We start from the raw sequence: 24,029 nt of genomic DNA on the forward strand, positions 1-24,029 counted from the left end.
TATTTACTTTTAAAGTCATAGATGTCTACTAGTGAATCCTGTATTAGTCATGATAAATTGAGAGACATATAGTTTTTGATGAGTCTGGAAAAATTGTGAATAAATGGGCAGTTGTTTTACAATACAGTTTTGTCATGTTGCCATTGTTTATGGATTAGAGCAAAATTTTATCAGATCACTAGGATTCATGGTGGTTAATTTTTCTTAAAAAATATTTACTTCAGTTTGGTTACTGAGAAGAGAAAAAATAAATCCCACTTTGATTTATATTTTCTTTTAATTGTTCCATTAGGATTTGTGAATTTTATGTTTTACTTCCAGAGCAGCCTACACAATTTTAGCATTTAGCAATAGCAGGAGGTTATTGCAGGAGTTACTGGTTCCATATTTTGCATATTAAAGACAGAAGTCACCTTGTTTGTATACATACTTGTACAAATCCGATTCCAAAAATTTGGGACACTGTACAAATTGTGAATAAAAAAGGAATGCAATAATTTACAAATCTCATAAACTTATATTTTATTCACAATAGAATATATATAACATATCAAATGTTGAAAGTGAGACATTTTGAAATGTCATGCCAAATATGGGCTCATTTTGGATTTCATGTGAGCTACACATTCCAAAAAAGTTGGGACAGGTAGCAATAAGTGGCCGGAAAAGTTAAATGTACATATAAGGAACAGCTGGAGGACCAATTTGCAACTTATTAGGTCATTTGGCAACATGATTGGGTATAAAAAGACCCTCTCAGAGTGGCAGTGTCTCTCAGAAGTCAAGATGGGCAGAGGATCACCAATTCCGCCAATGCTACAGCGAAAAATAGTGGAGCAATATCAGAAAGGAGTTTCTCAGAGAAAAATTGCAAAGAGTTTGAAGTTATCATCATCTACAGTGCATAATATCATCCAAAGATTCAGAGAATCTAGAACAATCTCTGTGCGTAAGGGTCAAGGCCAGAAAACCATACTGGATGCCTGTGATCTTCGGGCCCTTAGACGGCACTGCATCACATACAGGAATGCTACTGTAATGGAAATCACAACATGGGCTCAGGAATACTTCCAGAAAACATTGTCGGTGAACACAATCCACCATGCCATTCACTGTTGCCGGCTAAAACTCTATAGGTCAAAAAAGAAGCCATATCTAAACATGATCCAGAAGCGCAGGCGTTTTCTCTGGGCCAGGGCTCATTCAAAATGGACTGTGGCAAAGTGGAAAACTGTTCTGTGGTCAGACGAATCAAAAATTGAAGTTCTTTTTGGAAAACTGGGACGCCATGTCATCCGGACTAAAGAGGACAAGGACAACCCAAGTTGTTATCAGCGCTCAGTTCAGATGCCTGCATCTCTGATGGTATGGGGTTGCATGAGTGCGTGTGGCATGGGCAGTTTACACATCTGGAAAGGCACCATCAATGCTGAATGGTATATCCAAGTTCTAGAACAACATATGCTCCCATCCAGATGTCGTCTCTTTCAGGGAAGACCTTGCATTTTCCAACATGACAATGCCAGACCACATACTGCATCAATTACAACATCATGGCTGTGTAGAAGGATCCGGGTACTGAAATGGCCAGCCTGCAGTCCAGATCTTTCACCCATAGAAAACATTTGGCGCATCATAAAGAGGAAGATGCAACAAAAAAGACCTGAGACAGTTGAGCAACTAGAAGCCTGTAATAGACAAGAATGGGACAACATTCCTATTCCTAAACTTGAGCAACTTGTCTCCTCAGTCCCCAGACGTTTGCAGACTGTTATAAAAAGAAGAGGGGATGCCACACAGTGGTAAACATGGCCTTGTCCCAACTTTTTTGAGATGTGTTGATGCCATGAAATTTAAAATTAACTTATTTTTCCCTTAAAATGATAAATTTTCTCAGTTTAAACATTTGATGTGTCATCTATGTTGTATTCTGAATAAAATATTGAAATTTGAAACTTCCACATCATTGCATTCTGTTTTTATTCACAATTTGTACAGTGTCCCAACTTTTTTGGAATCGGGTTTGTAAATAAATAGTCCTATAAGTAGGCCTGTCATGTCCAATAGCATCAGATCCCAGATTTTTAACAAAGGACCTTAGAGATTCAGGACCCCAGAGTGGTTTAAAACCAAAAAAAGCTATTTGAGCACTGGGAACAAGTAGTTTACAACATCAGCTCAACACTGCATCTCAGACTCAAAGATAAACTTTATCCACAGGATTGGATGGATGTGTGTTTTACAACGTAAATGGCTAAACAGCTAACAATCACCTCCAGCAATTTCCAGCAGGGTTTGCATTCACAATTAAGATTTAATGATTCAGAATCAACCTTTTCTCTAGAAAATGTGGACATTTTATGATTTACAAAATGTATCCACACTGTATCTTTTATGTTTCTTTTTTTCCCAACAGATTACATTCATCCATTCATGATAAACCGTTAAAAAAATCCCTGTTTTCTTTTTTATAACAAACGTTAGATGTTCCTATCAGGAAGTACTGCTTTGAGATCAGTTTAAATCCGCTCCGTTTACGTAAGACGCATAGGTAAGACGTCATTCACGAGTATCAGAAGCTGTTCTCAGATCAGAGAGACTCTAGCGTCGCTGCCGCGCGCCTCAGTCAGGTGACTAGAATCAGCTGATTTTCTGCAAACGGAACATGGCCGACCTCTCAAAACACTGAGCTGATGATGGACGAATGACAGCGATAAGCTGCCCTTGACTTCTCTCACTGCTGGATTCGTGAGATTTAGAGGTGAAGAAAAACACTACAGAGGATATTTTACCACAGTACATATATAAGGTAAATCAGTACTTCAAACGAAATGAGCAGAGATTCAGACTGTAAGTTGCTAGCACAGCAGCTAGCCTTGTATGACAGCAGGTTGAGCAATCACATATAAATGCATAAAACAGTAAAATAACAGATAATAAAGGATCAAAAGTGCATTCAGGTATATGTACTTATATTTCTAACCGTTTAAGATTTGAGGAAGAACGAGATTATCGCTTCTGCATATGTTGATTTTTCAATGACACATAGTTTATAAGGTTTTAACTTTTGAAAGTTTCCTCAGAAGTGTAATTTGAGAGATAAATATTGTTTACACTTTACTATGTATATCAATTGTTAGATAAAATAAAAATATCTGGCTTTAAGTAAATAAGAATTTATCAACCCATTGTGAAAAAGAAGTACACTTTAGCATAATTTAGCATAAAAAAAGAGTACTTTATTATGGAAATAATGTACTTGAAAAGATTATACTTACTGTATGTGTGAACTGAATACAATGGACACTTAATTACATGTTATTTACTATTGAATGAAAATGTGCTATATTTTAAATTTATTTTGAGTGGCCCAACCTTCTTAAGTAACGATTAAGTACATCTTTATTTGTTATTTCATAATTATTTCTGTTGTATTTGAAATATGGTTAAAGTGTACTGCTGAATGTAATGACAAGCTTTTATGGTAAACTAATATATATTTTAATGTAATTTTTACTGGAACTTTTTTTGTCATGTATTTAAATATATTTGTAATTACACGTTACATTTAAAATATATTAACTTTAAATATAATGTCAAATATGCTGCTAATATGTTAGTCAATGCATAGAAGTGTATGTTAGTTATCAACAAGAACTGTACTTCTTTAAAGCACAACAAAACCGTTATTAAAATATAACCTTTACTTTAAAGTAAATGTTTATTTTTACATTATTACAAAGTGCACTTTTAAAGTGTACTTAAGTCTGTTAAGAAACATAGTCATGAAATTGTACTCTCTTTAAGAGCACTTAAAGCTACAGTCCGTAACTTTTTTGGTTAAAAAATGATCCAAAATCAATTTTTGAGCAAGTACATAACCAGCCAGTGTTCAAAAATCTCATTACCTTAGCACGATTCACAACGGTAAGCTTGTATGTAGGGCTGTTCGACGATAATCGCGATTATCATGTACAAAATAAGAGTCTGTGTTTACGTAATATATGTGTGTTTGTTCTGTGTATAAGTATTATGTATATATATATACTTATATATATATATATATATAAAGACACACACATACATGTATATATTTAAGAAAAATGTGCATGTATGTATAAATATATGCATATATTTATATTTGTATATATTTATATAATATATAAATGTAAATTTTTATAGAAATGTATATATTTTAGAAAAATATCTTACATGAATGTATGTTTATTTATATATACATAATAATTAAACACAAAACAAACACACATATATTATGTAAACACAGACTCTTATTTTGTACATGATAATTGCGATTATCGTTGAACAGCCCTATTTGTATGTTTTTATAATAAAATAGGTACTGGTGGGTTTCCGCGGGAAATTCGATCATGCAGTCGTTCGTCTATGCATCATTACGTCACGTCTGTAAACAGAAAGAACGAGTCCCAGCTAGTAGCTATATGTGAGGACGCTACTGGTAGCGGATCATTTATAGCCTTTTCTCACAGCAGCTGGAATAAGTAAACTTCTCATTTTGATGGTGGATTGTAATCTAGAAAGGTGCAAATGACAATCATCAGTGACAACTGGAGATTCACCCGTAGTCAAAAAGCAAAAGACTTCAGAATGGCTACAGAAATTGAAATTTATAGTACACACTCATTAAGTACACTTCTTAAGGGGCAGTCATGAGTCCTATACAAGTTCTATTAAAGGGTTAGTCCACTTTCAAATAAAATTTTCCTGATAATTTACTCACCCCCATGTCATCTAAGATGTTCATGTCTTTATTTCTTCAGTCGAAAAGAAATTAAGGTTTTTGATGAAAACATTACAGGATTATTCTCTTTATAGTGGACTTCAATGGCCTGCAAACGGTTGAAAGTCAAAATTACAGTTTCAGTGCAGCTTTAAAGGGCTTTAAACAATACCAGACGAGGAATAAGGGTCTTATCTAGCAAAACGATCGGTCATTTTAAAAAAAAATACAACTGTATATGCTTTATAAACACAAATGATCGGCTTGCAAGTGCTTCCGCTTTCCGCATTCTTCAAAAAGCTTACGGCGTATGTCCTACACCTTCCCTATTCTACTTACGGAAAAAAAAATGGAACTGGCGCCGCGTTCATTCCGTAAGTAGAATAGGGAAGGTGTAAGACATACGCCGTAAGCTTTTTGAAGAATGCGGAAAGCGGAAGCACTTGCAAGCCGATCATTTGAAGAAAGAAAGACATGGACATCTTGGATGACATGGGGGTGAGTAAATTATCAGGAAAATTTTATTTGAAAGTGGACTAATCCTTCAAGATATAATCTTATGAGTCATAATGCCCATTGTATCAGTAACATATTCAAGTAAAACTTGTGATCTTTTACAGATTAAACAAGCATGTCTAATTTTATGGAGAATGGCCCCAGTAATCATAATGGGCAGGCTGAGCAGGTATGGGAGAGACCCTGGACAGTGGAAGAGATGCAGAAATCCAGCACAAACTGGTCACTTGCTGCAGATTCAGGGGTATGGAGTGGAATGCATTCATATTTCATATTTATACCGTTTGTGCTTGCTGCTACGTTGTACATATGGTTTGAGTGAATGTTTGTTTGTATCTCTGCAGTTATTTCTTTTCCTGCAAGACTTCTCTCAAAGGATGCTGTCCAAGACACATGAGATTGAGAAGCAGTTGGACGGTCTTATCCGGGACACTAAAGCCACAGACAGCCACCTACATACAGTGTTTAATGACTTCCTCATGCTGTCCAACACACAGTTCATTGAAAACGTATGTACATTTTTTTTTTTTCATGGTTTTAGCTAAATGAGATTTCACTTTATATGATGCAAAGCAAAGTAGGTCAAGTTTCACAAACTGAAATATCACACTTGTCTTGAGAGAATATGGGGGAGAGTTTGTCAGCTTATGATATTTGTACATTTCCTGTTCAACGTTCCTCCCTTGAGAATGTGGCCTAACTGTGAATTCTTTATTCAGCATTTTTCTTTTCTCATGTCAGTGAGATTGTAAAATTTGATAAAGAACAATAAGGATGTAAGCACAAACAAACCCTATTTTTATGATCTCTTTTTTTACTCATTAGAGGGTTTATGATGAAGAGGTGGAAGACCCTGCACCAAAGCCAGAAACCACAGAGAGACAACCTGAACAGGTACTGTTTGGGGATGTTTCTCTGGTTATTTCTGCTGTGGACCATTGCTATGATTTTTTTATATTATGTATTATTTTGAAAACTTCTTTGACAATGGCTTTAAGCATTCCTACCATTTCATACACATGTAAAGGAGAAGACAAGGGAACAGAAGGAAGCAGAACTTATTCCCAAAGTCCAAGAGGCTGTCAACTATGGCCTGAAGGTCCTGGAATCTGCTTTCGAACAGCTCGACATTAAAGCAGGAAACTCCGACTCTGAGGATGAAGAGGCTCTGGAAAAAGTAGAGCCCATTTTGGAAGCAAAGGTAAAGTGTTTCTTTAGAGCCCTTGAGCACTTATTTGATTATTAGGGGCCAAGCACCGAAGGTGCGTACTAGGCACCTATCCGTTGTTCTTCTTCCGCTCTGGAAGTCTATGACCGCCCATAGAACCGCTTGGGGGAAAGTTATGAAATTTGGCACACTGATGGAGGCCAGTCTGAACTGTCACCATAGCAAATTTGGAGTCTCTAACTCAATCGCTTTAGCGCCACCAACTGTCCATATTTGAACTTATATTTATGCTAATAACTTTTGAACTGTAAGGGCTAGAAACAAAATTCATGAAAGTTTTCCTGCCATTTTGAGTCTTCTGAACCTACTTTTTAAAACTCACGATTATCCTCAGACGATGCTGACAATAAGCTGTGGAATTCAAGCTGATTTGTCCAACCGTTTTTGACAAACATGCAAACAAATTTTACATAGCGTTTGCGAAAATAGACGTAAGGCTCTATCCTCTCAACGCTTTATCATGTTCAGACCAATATTTGTCATCACAAGCATGACCTGAGGTTACATGCTGCATTTTGGTGCAGCGCCACCTACTTGTCCGGAGATATGAAAAATGGCAATTTTTGTTTATAACTTCTGAGCGGTTTGTCCAAAAATCATAAAATTGGTCTCGGTAGATTTGGGGCGTCATGCCAAGTCGAATGATATCCAATGTTGCTACAAGAGGGAGGGGAAGTTATTTATGATTAAAGATTATAAAAAAAAATAAAAATAAAAAATCGGAAAAATCCTTTATAATAACTAATGCAGTTTTTCATAATAACTAATCCAGTATTCCATTAAAAAAAAAAAAAAAAAAAGAATATTCAGTTTTGATTTTATGGTGATTTTAAGGTTTTGAGCCTAAATGTATTTTATTGGTAGGATCTGTATGTGGACAGGCCTTTGCCATACTTGATTGGGTCCCAAGCCTTTATGGATCAGGAGGATGTTGGCTTGGGAGATCTGTCCAGTGATGGTGACATTTTCATAATCTTTATATATATATATATATTTATTTATTTATTTTTTGTATGTTGCTTTTAACTTCTCTTTGTTTGCTGTGTTTTATAGAAATGTCTCTCGGTAGTGACAGAGACAGCGTCATTGAGAGTGATATTGAAGATGGTGATGAGGTGAGAGAGGATGATATGTACAGTACACATATTTTTACATGAATTGCATCATTAGCATTTAAAGAACATTGGCCAAGATCTAATTTTTTAAGCATATTTTATTTATTGAATAAATATTCTATTTTCAGAAACGTTGTACCCAAATTTATAGACTTTTTTTTATTGACAACATTATTTAAATAAATATATTTATGTGTAATACTCCATTTGGATTCTGTTCCAACAGCACTCAGATGAATATTCTGACCAGGATGAGGAAGTCCATGGCAACTTTAAGAAAGTAAGACTTGAAAGATTCTTTTCTACTATTCTGATGGTTTATAGACAAGTAACGGATTTACACTATATTAAGATGCAATGCATAAAGTAAAGGACATATGCAAAATATTCAGGTGCTTTTACAGCAGTGGTAATTATGTTTGATAGATATGGAATTTTCACATGTAAAATAAAATGAGTTATAAAACAAAAACAACCCACTATTGTCAGATTTACTTAAGCTTTTAAAAAGGCTTTTAAGTATCTAATCATTATGCACTAATAGTTTAAAAAATATAAAAAAACTTTTTCAGTTAAATGTGAAAGGTAAATATAAATCTTAAATCTAACATCGACCAGGACATTTCTAAATAGCATACAGTATTCTTTAAAAGTTTTCTACAACTCAAGATTTAGATATAACATTTATATTTATATTATGCTTCTTTTTTAATGCCTATAAATGTAAATAAGCCCATTTATTAAATTAGAAATATAGCTGTAAAAAAGTGAGACATTTGATAACTACACTATTTTCAAAGCCTTATTTAGGTAAATCAGACCTTTTTTCATAAAAAGCTTTATTTTACATCTATAAAATGCTGTACTTCTGTAATTCATCCCATAGAAACCATCCATTGCTAGTTATGATGATGCTGATGAAGAGAATGAAGATGAAGATTCTGACATATTTGGAGGGTCTGATAAGGATGAAGATGAACTCAGAAAGGTTAGCTTTCATTTTCTGAGCACCTCAGACATACTTAGCAAATGAGTTAAGAGAGTATAAAAATGTGCACACTAAAACTTAAATTTCCTGTGTCCCATGTCTTTCAGGACACTAGTCTACCATCCTTTGCTGATGAACTAGCAGCCAGAATCAAGGGAGAGACTCCAAACAAGCCAGAAGCAGATCGCACATGTATGATTTTATTATTTACCACATTTCCATCTTTCCATTCAGTTTGTTGTCTTTCTGAAGTTTATATGTGTGCATGTACTTGTCTGTTCTCAAGCATTATCATCAGGCCCATCTATCACCCAGAAGAAGAGTAAAACAAAGAAAGAGCCAAAACCTCAGGGTACGAGCGACTTCATAGCACGTTTATCAGATCGTTCTGCTATATTTTGGACTCTGTAGACTGCCGCTTAAAAGTCTGGGGTCGTAGCTTATTTCTTATGCTTACCAAGGCTGATTTATTTGATTAAAAATACATTAAAAGCAGTAATATTGTGAAATATTTTTACAGTTATCAATTTAAAATATTTTAAAATGTAATTTTTTCTTGTCATGGCAAAAATGTATTCATTATTTAAAAAAAAACTTAATGACCCCAAACGTTTGTACGGTAGTGTACAATATGTACACTTATGAATCATCAGATTATATATATTTATTTTATTCAAAACACAAAACACTAACACTGTGGCATAACTGAACCATAGTTTCTTTGAAAAACTGTAGGATATAGCTAGTAAAATAATGCCATATATTTTATGTATATGTAATTGCAGTGGAAGATGATCAGGACGAGATGTTCAAACCACCAAAAATGGAAGATGAGGAATATTCTCCATTTGGTGGGAAGGGTGGTCTCTTTAGTGGAGGCAAAGGCCTGTTCGATGATGACGATGAGGTTGGTTAGACCAAAATTAATTTAGTAATCATACAGTATCATACAAATGCAACTAGAAGACATGGTTGTAATCTTTTGTAAGTAATTTCATATGCTTTGTTCCTTAGGGAGATCTGTTTTCTGATGCACCCAAAAACGAGCCAGTGGAAAAGGAAAAGACTGTAACCCAAGCAACAGGTGAAACTTACTAATTGTCACTCTTTTGGACTCTTGTGCTGTCTTTTATTCAAAGTCAAATGTAGGATAGTTCTACTTGATCTCTCAGACTTGTGACCATATAGTATTTTTTTGTCTGAAGAATCAGAATAGCAGTACCAGCATTGTGTAATTTGAAGTTGGCATGAAAATTCATCCTATCTATTTTCAAAATGCATGTTATTGTGAACGATTCATCCATGCATGTTTTTTATTTCTTAAACATTTTTGACCTTGTTATTTTCAAATAAAATATCATAACTTGATTTTTCTGTGAAATGACTGACCTTTCTGGCAACTTTTTTTGTATAATGATCCGTTGTTCCTGCTACCCGATTTCCTGCTTTCACAATTTTTTTTTATTATTAAATTAAATAATAAAAAATGTAAATTAATTTCTGTTTATTAATGTATTTTGTAAATAGCCATTTAATAAGCTTTGTCAGAATCTTTTTTTTTTACTGTAATGACTGGCTTTTACTCACACACACCGCTGTACCTTCTGAAACTCACTGTGTGTGAACAACTCATTTACATAATAGTAATCTTATCTTTTTCATTTGCTTTTGCAGAGCCCCTTAAAACTAAGAAAATACCCACTGGTGCTGTCTCCATCTTTCCTGGTAAGCGTTAACTGCATTCAGTTTGCATACTCGCACATTGTTTTGCATAAAGGTTTGCTATAGTTACTAATGACCAAGATATTTTCATTCCTCTCTGACCCACAGAAAACAAACTTTTTGGCTCACCAAATGATTCAGAGTCACTAGAGAGTAAACACAGTAAGAGTCCAGTGAAGCCCAAAGGGCAGGCAGCTCCAAAACGTGTCTCAGTTGGAGGTGGGCTTTTTGTTGATGATGATGATGATGATGATGACGATGACAATGATGATGACTTCTTCAGCGGAAAGACGCGTAACAAATCCACTCCTGGTAAATCTCTCACATTTTCTCTGCAGAATGAAAAATGACTGTTGTTTTGGGGAATCTTAAATGCATATCTTTGTGATCAGGACAAGAGAAGCAAATGCCAAAGAAAACAGTAGACCTGTTTGGGGAAGCTGATGAGGAGGAGGATGATGATGATGAAGATAGAACTATGTACAGTGGGAAAGCCAGTGCTGCTCCTCCACAGCAGGACAAAAGAACCGACGGGGAGGAGGAGACCCGTCCTCCAGAGAAAAAGGTCTGCTTGTCAATCATCATTATTTACTGTAACGTTGTTACTGCTTCTATACTGATTGTGCTTGCTTGCAGCCTCCTGCTGGGGCCATTTCAATGTTTGGGCCTGGCACCAAAAATATACTGGAGGGTCTGAAGAAACGCCGACCTTCCACCAGCGAAGAGTCCGCCCAATCTGAAGAGGTAGAACTCTTTCTCTCTTAGGGGCCATTCACACAGAACATGTTTTTCTATTAAAATGTGCTACTTTTCCATTGTTTTTCTATGTAAACATGCACTAGATGGACGTGCATTACCGTTACGCTCGTGTCTCACGTCTTTTGCAGTGCCTTGCACATGAACGCCGCGTTTTTAAGATGCCGTGTCATAGCCATAGCCAATGCGATTATTTTCTTTTTTCCATGTCAAAAATCTATTCTGCTGTTTGCTTATGTCTATTATTTCCGTTATTGCATCACGTCTCAAAAGTGCGTCTTGAGGCCCTCACGTTCTGTGCTGCACTTTTTTTTATAACCATTCCAGACCGCTGCGTATCACGTTTTTATATGCAAAGACGCATTCTGTGTGAATGAGCCCTTAGGGTGTGTTCACACTTGTAGTTCGGTTCTCTTAGTTCTGTTGGTCTGGACCAAAAAAGAAATTGATACATTTAGTCCTGGTTTGCTTAGCATTCACACTGTCTTTTTTAACACCAGACCTAAAGATACAAACAAACAAAAAAAAAAACATATATTTTGCGACTTACCGAGCATTCAAAAAGCGTTTCTAAAATTGCCAAGTCTGAACACACCCTTAGGCCGTGTGTCCACTAAAGTGTTTTTTCCAGCCACTAGTGTAGTTTTCCAGTTGTTTTCAATGGGAGCGCTGTGTTTTTTTTTAAATGCCAGGAGTGTAACGAGGCACTTAGTGTCTATTTGTGGAGGAGGGGCGGGACAAATACAACACTGTCACAAAATTCTTGCTGTACAATGACATCAATAAGCAGAGAACAAAACAAAATAGATGAGAAATTAATATTGCCGGTCTCCGAACATACATAAGTACTCTGTGTCGACATTTTTAGTCTGAAACAAATTATCTGGGAAATCAGCTACGAGTAACAGTGCAGCGGATATTCCATATCATGGCTCAACTTGAAAAAAATGCTGCGCTGCTGAAGCGCTCTCAAACGCTCACGGCTAGGCGTTTTCAGTAGAGCACCTAGCTTTTTCAGCTGGCTAAAAATGCTTTGGAGGACACACAGCCTTACTCTCATAATGGTGTCTGCTGTGTTAAAGGTTAATTGTTTTCACATTCAACAATCATTGTTTTTCTTTCAGAGTGGACCTCCACCTGAAGCAGTCAAATCTTCACCTGCTCTGGGAGCATCAGAGAAAGCACATAGCAGGAGTCTGTTCTCAGATGATGAAGACTCACAAGTACATCACTTTTCTATTGTCATCATACATAGAACCTATTCTCAGTTTTCTGATGAAATACAATTAATGCTGGGTCATTGTACTGTTGACAGTGTTCTTAGGTGTAGGAAGGAAGGGGACAGGGTCGGCGTTCAGCTGCTGACTGAGCTTTTATTTCAATAAATTCAAACGTCCAACAAAAACTGTGCAACGCACAACAGTAAAACAAAATAATCCACAAAGGGCTTCACTCCAGTCTCGGCATATACAATCCACAATGGGCTTCACTCCAGCAGTGTTGTCGTGCACCAGCGGCTCAGTCAGCAGTTCCCCTCTCTCTCACCGACTCCTGCTTCTCGCGGCGTTTTAACCTGTCTCCGCGCCAATTACTGAAATGAGAAACAGGTGTTCGTGATTTACATTTAACCCACTCACTCACCAAAGATCTCCCGATGCTCTCTCCCGCTGCAGACCTCGCTGAACCACGCCCCCCTCGCCTCGCTTTTTTGCAATGATTTTGCTGGTGATATAAAATTAAGCAACAATGTGAATATTGCAGTGATTAATTAGTATTTTACATGAGTAATTTTAATACTTCATTACTATATTATAGTATATTAGTAAATCTTCTAAAGGCCCTTTTCTTGAAATCAAAGGACAAACTGGTGTGACATCATTTTGAACAAATTCAGTCTAAAATGAAGTTTGTTTCTGGAATTTAAGGGCCTGTTAATACCTGTCCCTTCAAGCATTTTCTCTGATTGGATAGCTATCTTATAGCAAACAGACCAGGTGTAAATGCCCTTCGAAACGCTTTCGAGGTGGATTTAAATCCAACTTCATGAAGTAGTTTGAGACTCATTCTAAATGAAACTGGACAAGTGTTAATGCATCTGTTTGTTGAACCTCATTTTACCCCCAAAATGGTAAAGAGCATCTTTATCGACTACAAGTTGCATAAGACAGTGCTACTGCAACACATATCACCACAGATACGGCCCACCACAGATGAGTAGCTGATTATCGATTCAGCAAGCCAAAACCGCCGCAAAGGAAACTGAAAGTTTGCTGTTGCATCCTGAAGCTTAACACTCAATTATATTCATTAAACATAGTGAGACTAAATTAACTTTCTCTCATATTGCTTTGATCTTGATATTAGCTGATGATAAAATGCAGCTCATTGATTTTGCTTTTTTGATATTGATTTTCGTTGATGTGTTAAATTTGCATATAGTGTGGGAATTGAAGGTCAAATTTATATTTGTTTTGTTGAGACCCATTTATGTGGCCAAGTTAAATGTGACCAGTTAAAGGGTTAGTTCACCTAAAAATGATCCATAAAGGTACTAAAAACATATTTAAATCAGTTCATGTGAGTACAGTGGTCAATATTAATATTATAAAGCGACGAGAATATTTTTGGTGCGCCAAAAAAAACAAAATAACAACTTATTTTGTGATGGCCGATTTCAAAACACTGCTTCAGGAAGCATCGGATTATAAATGAATCAGTGTATCGAATCATGATTCAGATCGCGTGTCAAACTGCCAATGGCTAAAATCACGTGACTTTGGTGCTCCGAACAGCTGATTCGATACACTGATTCATTTATGCTCCGATGCTTCCTGAAGCAGTGTTTTGAAATCGTCCATCACTAAAGTCGTTATTTTGATTTTTTTTTTTTGCCGCACTAAAAATATTCTCGTCGCTTTATAATATTAATATTGAACCACTGTACTCACATGAACTGATTTTAATGTTTTTAGTACCTTTATGGTTCTTGAGAGAGGAAATGTCATTGCTCCCTATGCATGCCTCATGGAGCCGAAGATTAACGATGGTCTTATGGGTGTAGAACGGCATGAGGGTAAGCAATAAATGACAGAATTTAAATTTTTGGGTGAACTAACCCTTTAAAATCGGTGTTTATTTAAAGGTGCAGTAAGCGATTTCTGAGAAATGCTGTTAAAAGTGGATCGGACTGAGCACCAAAGCACACTTCTAATCAATGAGCAATAAGGGGTGTGTCCACTCATGATGGGGGAGGTGCCTGTGTTGCTTAGCATGTTCATGAATTTGGGGGCGGGGCTATCAAGATAGGGGTGTGATCCTTTTAGGTAGGGGATTTCAGATATCAAGTGTTTCTCAGAAATCGCTTACTGCGCCTTTAAATGAATCAATTCCCTGATGTGTTTACTAAAAATTATTAGTTATGAAATTGATAACTGATGTTTTAGGGTAATAATGTTAGATAAATATCGAGATTACCCTTTCAAAATATCTGTTTTAGTTATATCACCCAACCTTAATTACAAACTGACTCCTGATACTTGTCACTGATGTATTTGCTGTTCTTGTTCTTGTTTGTTTTTAAAGATATTTCCAAGTGAGACTACAAGTAAATTAAAGCCTACCACTCAGAACAAACCCAGCAAAGCGCCACTCTCAATATTTGATGATGAAGAAGAGGAGGTGATGTTAAGCAACCTTAGTTTAAAGAGATAGATTGTGGGGAAATCTGGATATATTTTATTTCATTCAGTGGTTTTCAACAAGTCTGTTTTGATCTTTTAGGACCTTTTTTCATCGACACCAAAGTCCAAGTCAGTTCAGGTCAAAAAAACATCTCTGCCATCCAAGAAACCTGTAGCCAGTTCACTCTTCAGTGATGACGAGGTATTTTTGCGTTTCAACACTAGTAAAACAATTACAAAACAGTCAGTACTTATTGTAAAAATACAGTAAAAACAACACAAACATGTTGAAAACACCATTACGAAATATTTGTACAAAGTTGTCTCTGTATTTTGATGTCATTTTCATTTGTTCATTGTTTTAATCATGTCAGTTTTTCATTTGATAATGCATGCTGATATCACATGACATGGCACAATATTTGCTTTATTTTCCAATTATTTGAATGTCAAAATATTTGCAAAATTTGTTTGTATCAGGATCAATGGATGAGCTCTAAACCCAGCAAAGAAAGCCCAGAAGTGAAGCCCAGTGGAATGAAGTCGAGCGTTAGCGCCCCCTCCAGGCTTCCCAGTGTCAAAGCACCACAGAAAGATGCCCTTTTTGATAATAATGAGGATGATGATCTGTTTGCAGCCACAAATGAGTCAAGGTTTGTGTATCATCAGTGAACGTACTGAAGTATTGAGAGAAACACTAAATCATTATGCTGTAAAGTTTTTTTGTTTTTTTTGTGCTCGCAGTAAGAAGTCATCTCAGAGAGTGTCTCTCCTGTTTGAGGATGAAGATGATGATGAGGACAAAGAACCTCTTTTTGGCTTCAAAACACCTGCAAATAAAACTCCTTCTGAACCGAAGGTGAGTGTGGCTTAAGTGTCCAAATACTTTTTGGCTCATGCTTCAAAGAAGTCTCTCACGTTCACCAAGGCTGCATTTATTTAGTCAAAAATCCAGTAAAAACAGCAATATTGTGAAATATTATTGCTATTTAAAATAACCATTTTCTGTTTTAATATATATTTTAAAAGGTAATTTATACCTGTGAGAGCTGTTGAAATGATGAAATGTTAACTAAAGTAGTTAACTAATGTTAACTAATGAAACCTTATTGTAAAGTCATACCTGCAAACTAGTTGCTTTTCGTTGAAATTCGCTGTTTTGAATCAAAATATGTAATTTATGTGAATCGTGTAGATCCGAATACTTTCCCATAGACTGGAGTGAGACCGTAGACGTCAGACAGATCGCTGTAGCGCTTCAGTTTAAGCTAAGACTGAGCATCTTTTCCGCTTTACACAAAATAAACATGAATGAACATCCGAAGATATGTTGAAAGATACAGTAATCCATATCATGTCACATGTAATCGATCAATCAGTGTTTCAACTTGTCAGAGTGCACCAGAATTCTTTATTTACATGTTAAAATTCTTTTTTAACATTGTAAATGTCCATCACTTTTAATAAATTTAATGCATCCTTGCTAATTAGAAGCATTTCTTTCAAAATAAAAGATTTTATTTGCCTGGTCATTTGTAAGTAACTCAGAATAACTCTGTGTTCCAGGCTTCTGGTGTTCCCTCTCTGTTTGAATCTACGGAGGAGGAAAATGTGCCCAATGTAGCAAAAGATAAGATAGCAGAAGAGAAATTGTCTGTGGAGAAGAAGCCTGTGGAATCCATTCTGTCCTCTGACGACAGCACTGAGATTAAGAAGAAGCCGGCTGGAGCAGTTAGCCTTTTTGGTGGGATCGATATATTAGGAGAAAAGCAAGACACAAGTAAAGTGAGTAAAATGTTTGCAAAATAATTAAAAGTTATTTTTATGTAAATATATTATATAAAATTTATAGCATAAAATAATAAGTATATATACCTAGATACATGCTCAGAAAAAAGGGTTATAGAACTGAAGATCGTCTCTTCCACAGAAACAGACAAAGAATCAAGAGGAGATTGCTGATAGTGACGAGCTGCAAAAGGAGGGCCCACCGCCCATGGAGATTAAGGGGACCAAGGCCAAGAAAACGGCACTGAGTCTTTTCGATGATGATGATGACGATGATGATGATGAAGATATGAACACTGATGAAATACTTCCTGTCCCTAAAACATCCAAATCAGCAGAAAAGAATGCACTAAAGGTTAGCAGTGTTAGATTCGGTGCTGTGAGGTGTGAATTTGAATGGAACTTTAAGTAGGTTATTTAATGTTATTGATTGATTTTGCTTGTGATCTCAGGATCATGGGCCCCTCATGAAGAGCACAGGTGTGTTCCAAGATGAGGAACTCCTTTTCAGTCACACGCAACAGAGAGACAACGATCCTGATGTAGACCTCTTTGCCACATCTCCTAAACCAGCTGTAAGCTTTTAGACTTTCCATAGACTTTGCCACTTCATGGTGAGACAGTGGTTTCTTACTGATGGAGGTGTTTTCATTTTACAGGTGTCGTCTCAGAGCTCTGTAGAACCAGTTGCCCCCACACTGTTTGGGGATGACGACGATGATGACCTCTTTGGTTCAGCAAAGCCTAAAGCTCCTCCGGTAATGTTTGCTCCCCAATTTGTACATTTAACTTTCTGGTGCTCTTCGCGTGGCGATCAAAAATGACCAAACTTTTAATTTTTATATTTAAATGTAATGAATGTACTATGTTTTAGTTCGATAATGTTTTTATTTAATATTTTGTATTTTTAGGGGATTTTATGGTGCTAAATTTTATTTATGCAGTAGTTATAATCCATTTATTACCTGTTAACCACTTTTTGAGCATGAAAATGAAATTTCCAACTTAAAGCATATTTGGAGCACAGACTTAAATTCGGTCTCTTTTTAAAGAAGACACTTGTCAGATATCACCTGCCATCACCTGCTTTCAAATGGAGCGGCATTTAATAGACAGAGCCGTAGATCACTGACAAGCTACGCATTATCGCGTTCATTATCGAAGGCGATTCATCTGTGATAATGAACGCGATATTGGGTGGCTTGTCTGTGATCTACGGCTCTGTCTATTAAATGCCGCTCCATTTGAAAGCAGGTGATGGTGATTTAGCGGCAATCAGGGAACCGGCATTACTGACGAAATGCGCGTGACAATCGCATGCGATATATCGCCCAGCCCTATTGTCAGATTATTGCTGAAGTGAAAAAAGTTATAAAAAAGTTATAGAAGTTTATTATTGTTATTGAAAAATGCACAAAAAAACTTTTTTTTAATATGAAATATATATTTTCTAAAACATGTTTTACTTTAAAACTGTGAAAATCAAAGCCATAAATCTAAACAAGTTGCGTTCCAATTTGAGGTTGATATCGAAAAAAATTTGCATTTTTTGGGCGCAGTATACCAAATGTTTCCACTAGATTAAATTATTTTCCTTTTTTTTTTTTTTCAGGACTATTTAAGCTTTTTGTATCATGTCCATGATTCTTTGTGTGTGTGTGTGTGTGTGTGTGTATTTTTTTCCTCTACCATTCCAATGAAATAAAAATTCTAAAAAAAACAAAACAAACATTTTCACAGCACCAGAGGGTTAATAAGTTTTTTTTTTTTTTTTTATGTAAACGGAAATATTTTGTAAATGTTTCTACAATATTATCCACATGCAGAAAGTACCAGAGAAGCCCAGCAAGCCTAAAACGAACGAAATGGACAAATCAACACTGACATCAAGCAAGGTATGCAGAGAAATAAATCTGCTTTGTTGCTTTTTAATTTATCTTTATTCAGCAACAGAATATTTATGTGAAAACCATTTGCATGTGTTTATATGTAGCAAATAGAGATGTAATATTTATGAAATTAAAAGTAATCTATTTTTATGCATTTACATTTTATTAATGATTTATATATTATTATATTTATAAATAATTATTTGTAGAGTAATAGAATACTTTTTATTTTATTTTATATATTTACCACATATAAAACATATTTTTGGGAGATCTCTAGAACCTATAAAAGTGATTTTTGGTTTTTATCGGTTGACTTAAATGTAATTGATATTATTTAATTGCACAGGAGCCTACAAGCCCTCTAAAATCTAAAAAAACTTCCTCAAGGATTGGAGAACTTCAAGTAACGTTTTTAAAAATAAAATCTCTATACTTTTTATGCTCCATTACTCTCATTGTTTAAACAGTGTTTTCTGTATTTCTATATTCTGTTTGTTACACTTGGCATCCTGGCATGATCTTTCTTATAAGTCTAAGAAAAGCAGTTCATTTCATTGGGCTGTTGTACGACACCCTTTATCTGTTTTAAATCTATAATTCTGCACACAATATATTCCTGCCTGTTAACATTTTCACTTATTCTGGTATACCAGAACATTTGTAGCTTTGCCATAACATTGTTACGCTTTATGCAAATGCTTTACATCGTTAATGCACCAACAGGAAAACTCAAGATGCAGCACTCTGCATCTGTCAATGTGCTGTTTACAGTATTTGCAAGGCAGCAGTGTATTGATACTTTCCTTGTTACCAACATTGATTACATTGTCATAACATTTGCATACTGATACTACATTCTTTCTTGCATCAGTTTAAAAATTTAAGCCATCTTGATTTATTTACGCAGACCTAAAATGTGGATTTTACTTTTCTGTTGCTGCCTTGCAAGCACTGCTATGTGCTTCAGGAAATGCAAATCTAGTGTGCTTCTAAAATAGTACAGACCAGTTCCTCTCTGATCTTGGCATGTGAGCAAAGGGCACTGTGCATATTGATTAGTTTTATCACAGATTAAAAAAAAAACATGTCTTGTTTCTCCCAGGCTGGGTTAGCTGTCAACCCTGCCAGCCTTCTGCCAGGCGCAGTGCCACGGATTCCAGGAGCTGTCAGCGTAATCCCTGGCATGGCACCCACTTCCCTCTCTGCAGCTACCAGGCCATTGCCAGCTACCGATACTATCCCTGATAAACAGGCCTCCAGTGAGGGAGGTGTAAGCTTTGACTCGCCCGCTCAGGTCAGCACGCTACAGAATGCTAACAAGGTGGGTCAGACTGCCGTATGTATGACATCTGATATTCAACAGTGTTTTGATCTGCCTGCATCGACACCACTGTATGCAAACTGAACTGAGCTGGATGATGACATCACTGTTTACTCCAGTGCTGATATAGATAAATTAACTAAATTAATAACTATTGATTCTTACATCGGAATGAATCAGTACTGAATTGACTTAAGATGGACAATGACACCATTTTGGTGACATGTTTTAGGGACACCATTTTCTTTGGCTGCTGTGCAGCCAAAATTATATACCAGTTATCACTGTAAAGCTGCTTTGACACAATCTGCTTTGTAAAAAGCGCTATATAAATAAAGGTGACTTGACTATTTTTTACAGTTTTAAAAATTGGTTGTGTGAAGGGCTGCATGATTAGAGTTGGCTCGATACCACAGTTTTGGCTTCAGTACAATACCAGAATGTAATACGTTGGTGACAAATAAAGATACATTTCTAGTTTTCATAGGCCACATTCCCATAGTTTTTGACCAATTTAAATGACTAAAAAGAAAAAAATTATTTTTATTGTGATTGTTTTAAAAATAAAAATATAAAAATAACACCATATGTACTATAAAAAAAAAAAAAAAAATAATACAAATTAATTTGTATTAATTATTTATATTATACATTTATAGATTTATAGATTATTTATACATTACAATTGTAATATTTATGTCTTAAATATTTAATTTTCAAACAGTAAGCCATTGAGCTTTTATTTTGACGGGTTGCAAGCAAATAAAAATATGCGCTGCCGGTTTCGGAGCGAAGCTCAGGAACTATGTGTTCATTTACACACATGCAATTGTTGGAGCAGTTGTGGCCTAATGGTTAAATTAACACACACCTGCTTCCTGTTACTCACTCATCTCTTCTTCTCCGGTTGAATAGTGGTGCTTGTATTGCACATAATTTGATTCCCGCAGGTTTCGCTCACACCAAAAGATGATCTAAGTGCTGTTCTCATAAAGCCACTTCTCAAAATGCTTGCGATTGTTCGTGACTTATTGCGCTTAAACATTCAAATACTTATAAAATTACACCAAAATGTCTGTCTTGCCAAGTATTCAGGTAAATAGTCTGTTCAATGATTCAAATAAATCATCCCTGTTCTGTGTAAGCTTGATTACCCAAATTACTGAAAATATTCAGTAATAACTAAGATATTAACAAATTATCTGTATGGCGCTATATATGGCAGATTTCCCTGTGGTATCGAAAATGGTATCAAATATCAATATTTTTCAAGGTATCATATCGAAGTTGGAAATTCCAGTATTGTGACAAACACTACTCTGAAACCAATTGCACTAAGCCATATCGATTTTATTTCAATTTGTTCAGCCCTAGTTGTGAGCCACTGTGATGAAAACTGCTGTTGTTGGTAGAGGATCCATTCAATGGCCTTTTTTTCTCCTGCAGGGCCGGGCTAAAGGTGCAGTGCGACGGCGGCCGCAAACAAGGGCAGCAAGACATTTTTCAGCACAGCAATCAGAGGAAGATGTTGGGGAAAGCACCTCTTCACAAGCTAACGAACCAGTTATGGCTGCTTCACTCCCTGCCTTTAACCCCGTTTCGGTGCGACCCTCAGCGCTCACTATACCCGTCAGCAGCCCCGCTGCAGCCAAGAGCCCAGATGAAGCAGTCAGGCCAAAGAGATTTCTCGATTCAGCAGATGATCTGTTTGATTCGGATGATCTCTTTGCCACAAAGCCCGTTCCCTCTTCTAAACACAAAGCAAAGACCCCTGAAGAGGGCCAAAAGAAAGCCTCTAAGACAGAGGCCGTCATAACCTCAAAGAAAGACCAGGCCTCATCTATTTTTGACAGCCATGAGGATGATCTTTTTGCCACAGTGAAACCGAAGCCTGTCCAGAAAGCCAAACACATGACCTTCCTAGATGATGACGATGATGATATTTTTGGAGCAGGAAAGAGTAAAAGTACAGATAGTAAAAACTCCAAAACAGAGGCCAGTCCTGCAAAACCAGACATTTTCCAGGTAAATATCATTTAGTTTGGTATTACAAATCAATTGAGGTGGTAGGGAGTGGAATGACTGATTTTTTTCATCTTTATTGACCTTAAATGTTTACAGGATGAAGTGAAAGAACCCCCCAAGGGCCAGAAGAAGCCCAAGGAAGTGTCTTTGGATGCAAGTTTGTTTGATGATGACGTTGATATTTTTGCTGACCTGACTGGCACCACAAAGCCAAAGGAGAAGAAAGCAAAGAAGAAAGTGGAGACAAAATCTATATTCGACGACGACATGGGTTAGTTATCTCTGCAAAACACTCTTCACTGTGATTCTTACCAGAGGCCTCATGTATAAAACTTGGCATAGATTTTACCCTAAAAGTTTTCAGATTTATAAAACCATATATATTCCAGAACCTGAGAAAAATGACCCAGTCAGAGAGCATTTCTCCTCCCCAAAATATTCATATATGGAGCTTACCACACCTCATTTTACTATGCATAACCTCATCTGCATATCATTTTCATATGCATATTTCCATCCACATGATACTACCACGTTTAACTGAACAAGAAATATGAGATCATATGAAATGAAGGATTGTAAATATTCTTTGTCATTATTACATTGCAAAAATGTATTCAGTATCCTTGTCTTGTTTTAGAATAAAAATATTCAAATATCCATCAAACAAAATACATTTACCAAATTTGTCTACTTTTTGGATAAAGTTGTCATTTATTCTCATTCATTCTGATTGGCAAAATATGCAGTTTTGCCTATAAATTAAACAAATTTTAACCGAACAGATGCAGTGTAAATACGATTTTCTTGCAGTAGGGCGTTTTGCACTGACTTTCAAACATTCAAAAAATAAAATGTGTAAATCTTACCATTTCGCTTCCATTAAATATAATTGTATTTTTTTTGTATTTTAGTTTGTAACTCCATTAATGGGAGTTTAAAATCATTCTGTTTACTTCATTACTTCAATCACACCAGCAAATGAGTCTAAAGTGAGTGGATGGTGCGCACATATTTATGCCAATATTATTTTTTTTTATATATATATAAATCATGTGTGTGGAAAATTGTTGTACACACATTTCAGTGCCATTTCGTGTGTACATAGTTTCCATGCACATACACTGGTGGTCAAAAGTTTGGAATAAATAAGACTTTTTAATGTTTTGAAAGAAGCCTCATGTTCACCAAGGCTGCATTCATTTGATGAAAAATACTAACATTGTGAAATATTATTACTTCTTTCAGAAACATTAAAAATAGTAATTAATCCAAACTTTTGACCGCCATTGTATCATTTATACATCAGGCCCCGGGTCATTTTAATTTTATGAACATTGGTTTTGAAGGTTAATATGCTCAACTTTAAACAATAAAGACACAGTTACAAATGTTTACTGGTTTACTGCTCTCATCTCACAGATGACATCTTCTCAGCTGGGACTACAAAACCAACGGTAAAGCCATCCTCCAAGTCTAAGAAGAGCCAACCCGCCCAGGATCCCATCTCAAGTGCGGAAACAGGCCACAATATTTTCGATGATCCCCTGAATGCGTTTGGGGGAAACTGAGTCTCCTACATAACAGCTATTTTGTTTAACTCTGTAGCGAAGTTCATGGCCTAAATGAAGGTAGATGTAATCTAACACTGTTGTTAATAATGTAAACTCTTATAGGTAACTTTTACAAAAAAAAAAAATAGACAGGAAAAAAGAAGATTGTAAGTCTGTTTACCTCTAATGCCATCTGTGAAGTCATCTGATTGGTAAATGATGTAGCGGTCATCAATTGGCATTGACATCTGCAATGGTTATTGTGTCTTTTATTAGCACTTTAAACATGAGAATGGACTGGTAAGGTGTAAAAGATGTGCGGATTAAGACTGGAGACATTCCTCTGATATTGTCAACTGTATGGTTTAATTTTCAAATGTGGTGCCATTACTCTAAGCCTATGCGCCAACATAAGTGCTTTTGTTGTTGATGTTTTTATAACTTGAGCTGAAGTTTTCTTGTGTTGCATGTGAAATGATTTTTGGAAACTAAAGAAAATATATTTTATGAAATGTACTCTTGAGTGTGAGTGCTGTAATTCAAACTCATTTTTAGAGGACAAAACCATTGCTTTTCTTAATTTAAAATCTTCAAAGATCCCAATGTTATACATAGAAAATGGAACCAGATACAGTCACAAAGTGTTGTTTGACGCTGCCAGGGTGACCGGGGTAACATCCGGGAGA

General features: G+C 36.0%; 1 protein-coding gene across 4 annotated transcripts; it reads left to right on the forward strand.

Annotated features, from left to right (window-relative positions):
• The first annotated feature begins 2,616 nt into the window (after window positions 1-2,616).
• washc2c (WASH complex subunit 2C) lies at window positions 2,617-23,859 on the forward strand. Of its 4 annotated transcripts, none has more exons than XM_048204274.1 (32): window positions 2,617-2,761; window positions 5,380-5,519; window positions 5,620-5,784; window positions 6,101-6,169; window positions 6,303-6,476; window positions 7,368-7,461; window positions 7,557-7,618; window positions 7,845-7,898; window positions 8,505-8,606; window positions 8,714-8,798; window positions 8,893-8,958; window positions 9,392-9,513; window positions 9,621-9,690; window positions 10,281-10,331; window positions 10,437-10,640; window positions 10,721-10,893; window positions 10,965-11,072; window positions 12,209-12,307; window positions 14,667-14,762; window positions 14,865-14,966; window positions 15,245-15,417; window positions 15,509-15,623; window positions 16,331-16,549; window positions 16,695-16,907; window positions 17,005-17,127; window positions 17,212-17,310; window positions 18,379-18,447; window positions 18,791-18,847; window positions 19,547-19,765; window positions 21,212-21,790; window positions 21,887-22,061; window positions 23,213-23,859. In XM_048204274.1, exons 2-32 carry the CDS (start codon window positions 5,391-5,393, stop codon window positions 23,359-23,361), a joined length of 4,215 nt encoding a protein of 1,404 aa, XP_048060231.1. In that variant the 5' UTR covers window positions 2,617-2,761; window positions 5,380-5,390; the 3' UTR covers window positions 23,362-23,859. The 4 variants fall into 4 exon arrangements, with proteins under 4 accessions (XP_048060231.1, XP_048060230.1, XP_048060232.1 ...); XM_048204273.1 differs by having other exon boundaries at window positions 2,636-2,809; XM_048204275.1 differs by lacking the exon at window positions 18,791-18,847 and having other exon boundaries at window positions 2,636-2,809.
• Window positions 23,860-24,029: the final 170 nt, after the last annotated feature.

Source organism: Megalobrama amblycephala, linkage group LG10, assembly GCF_018812025.1.
Source record: "Megalobrama amblycephala isolate DHTTF-2021 linkage group LG10, ASM1881202v1, whole genome shotgun sequence".
Lineage (NCBI taxonomy): Eukaryota > Metazoa > Chordata > Actinopteri > Cypriniformes > Xenocyprididae > Megalobrama > Megalobrama amblycephala.

Bases quoted from the DNA above. Each gene is read 5' to 3' on its own strand.
- washc2c (XM_048204274.1), top strand. From the start codon at position 5,391: ATGTCTAATTTTATGGAGAATGGCCCCAGTAATCATAATGGGCAGGCT. The intron at 7,619-7,844 runs GTGAGAGAGGAT...CTGTTCCAACAG, and splicing joins ATATTGAAGATGGTGATGAG to CACTCAGATGAATATTCTGA. The intron at 14,763-14,864 runs GTGATGTTAAGC...TTGATCTTTTAG, and splicing joins TTGATGATGAAGAAGAGGAG to GACCTTTTTTCATCGACACC.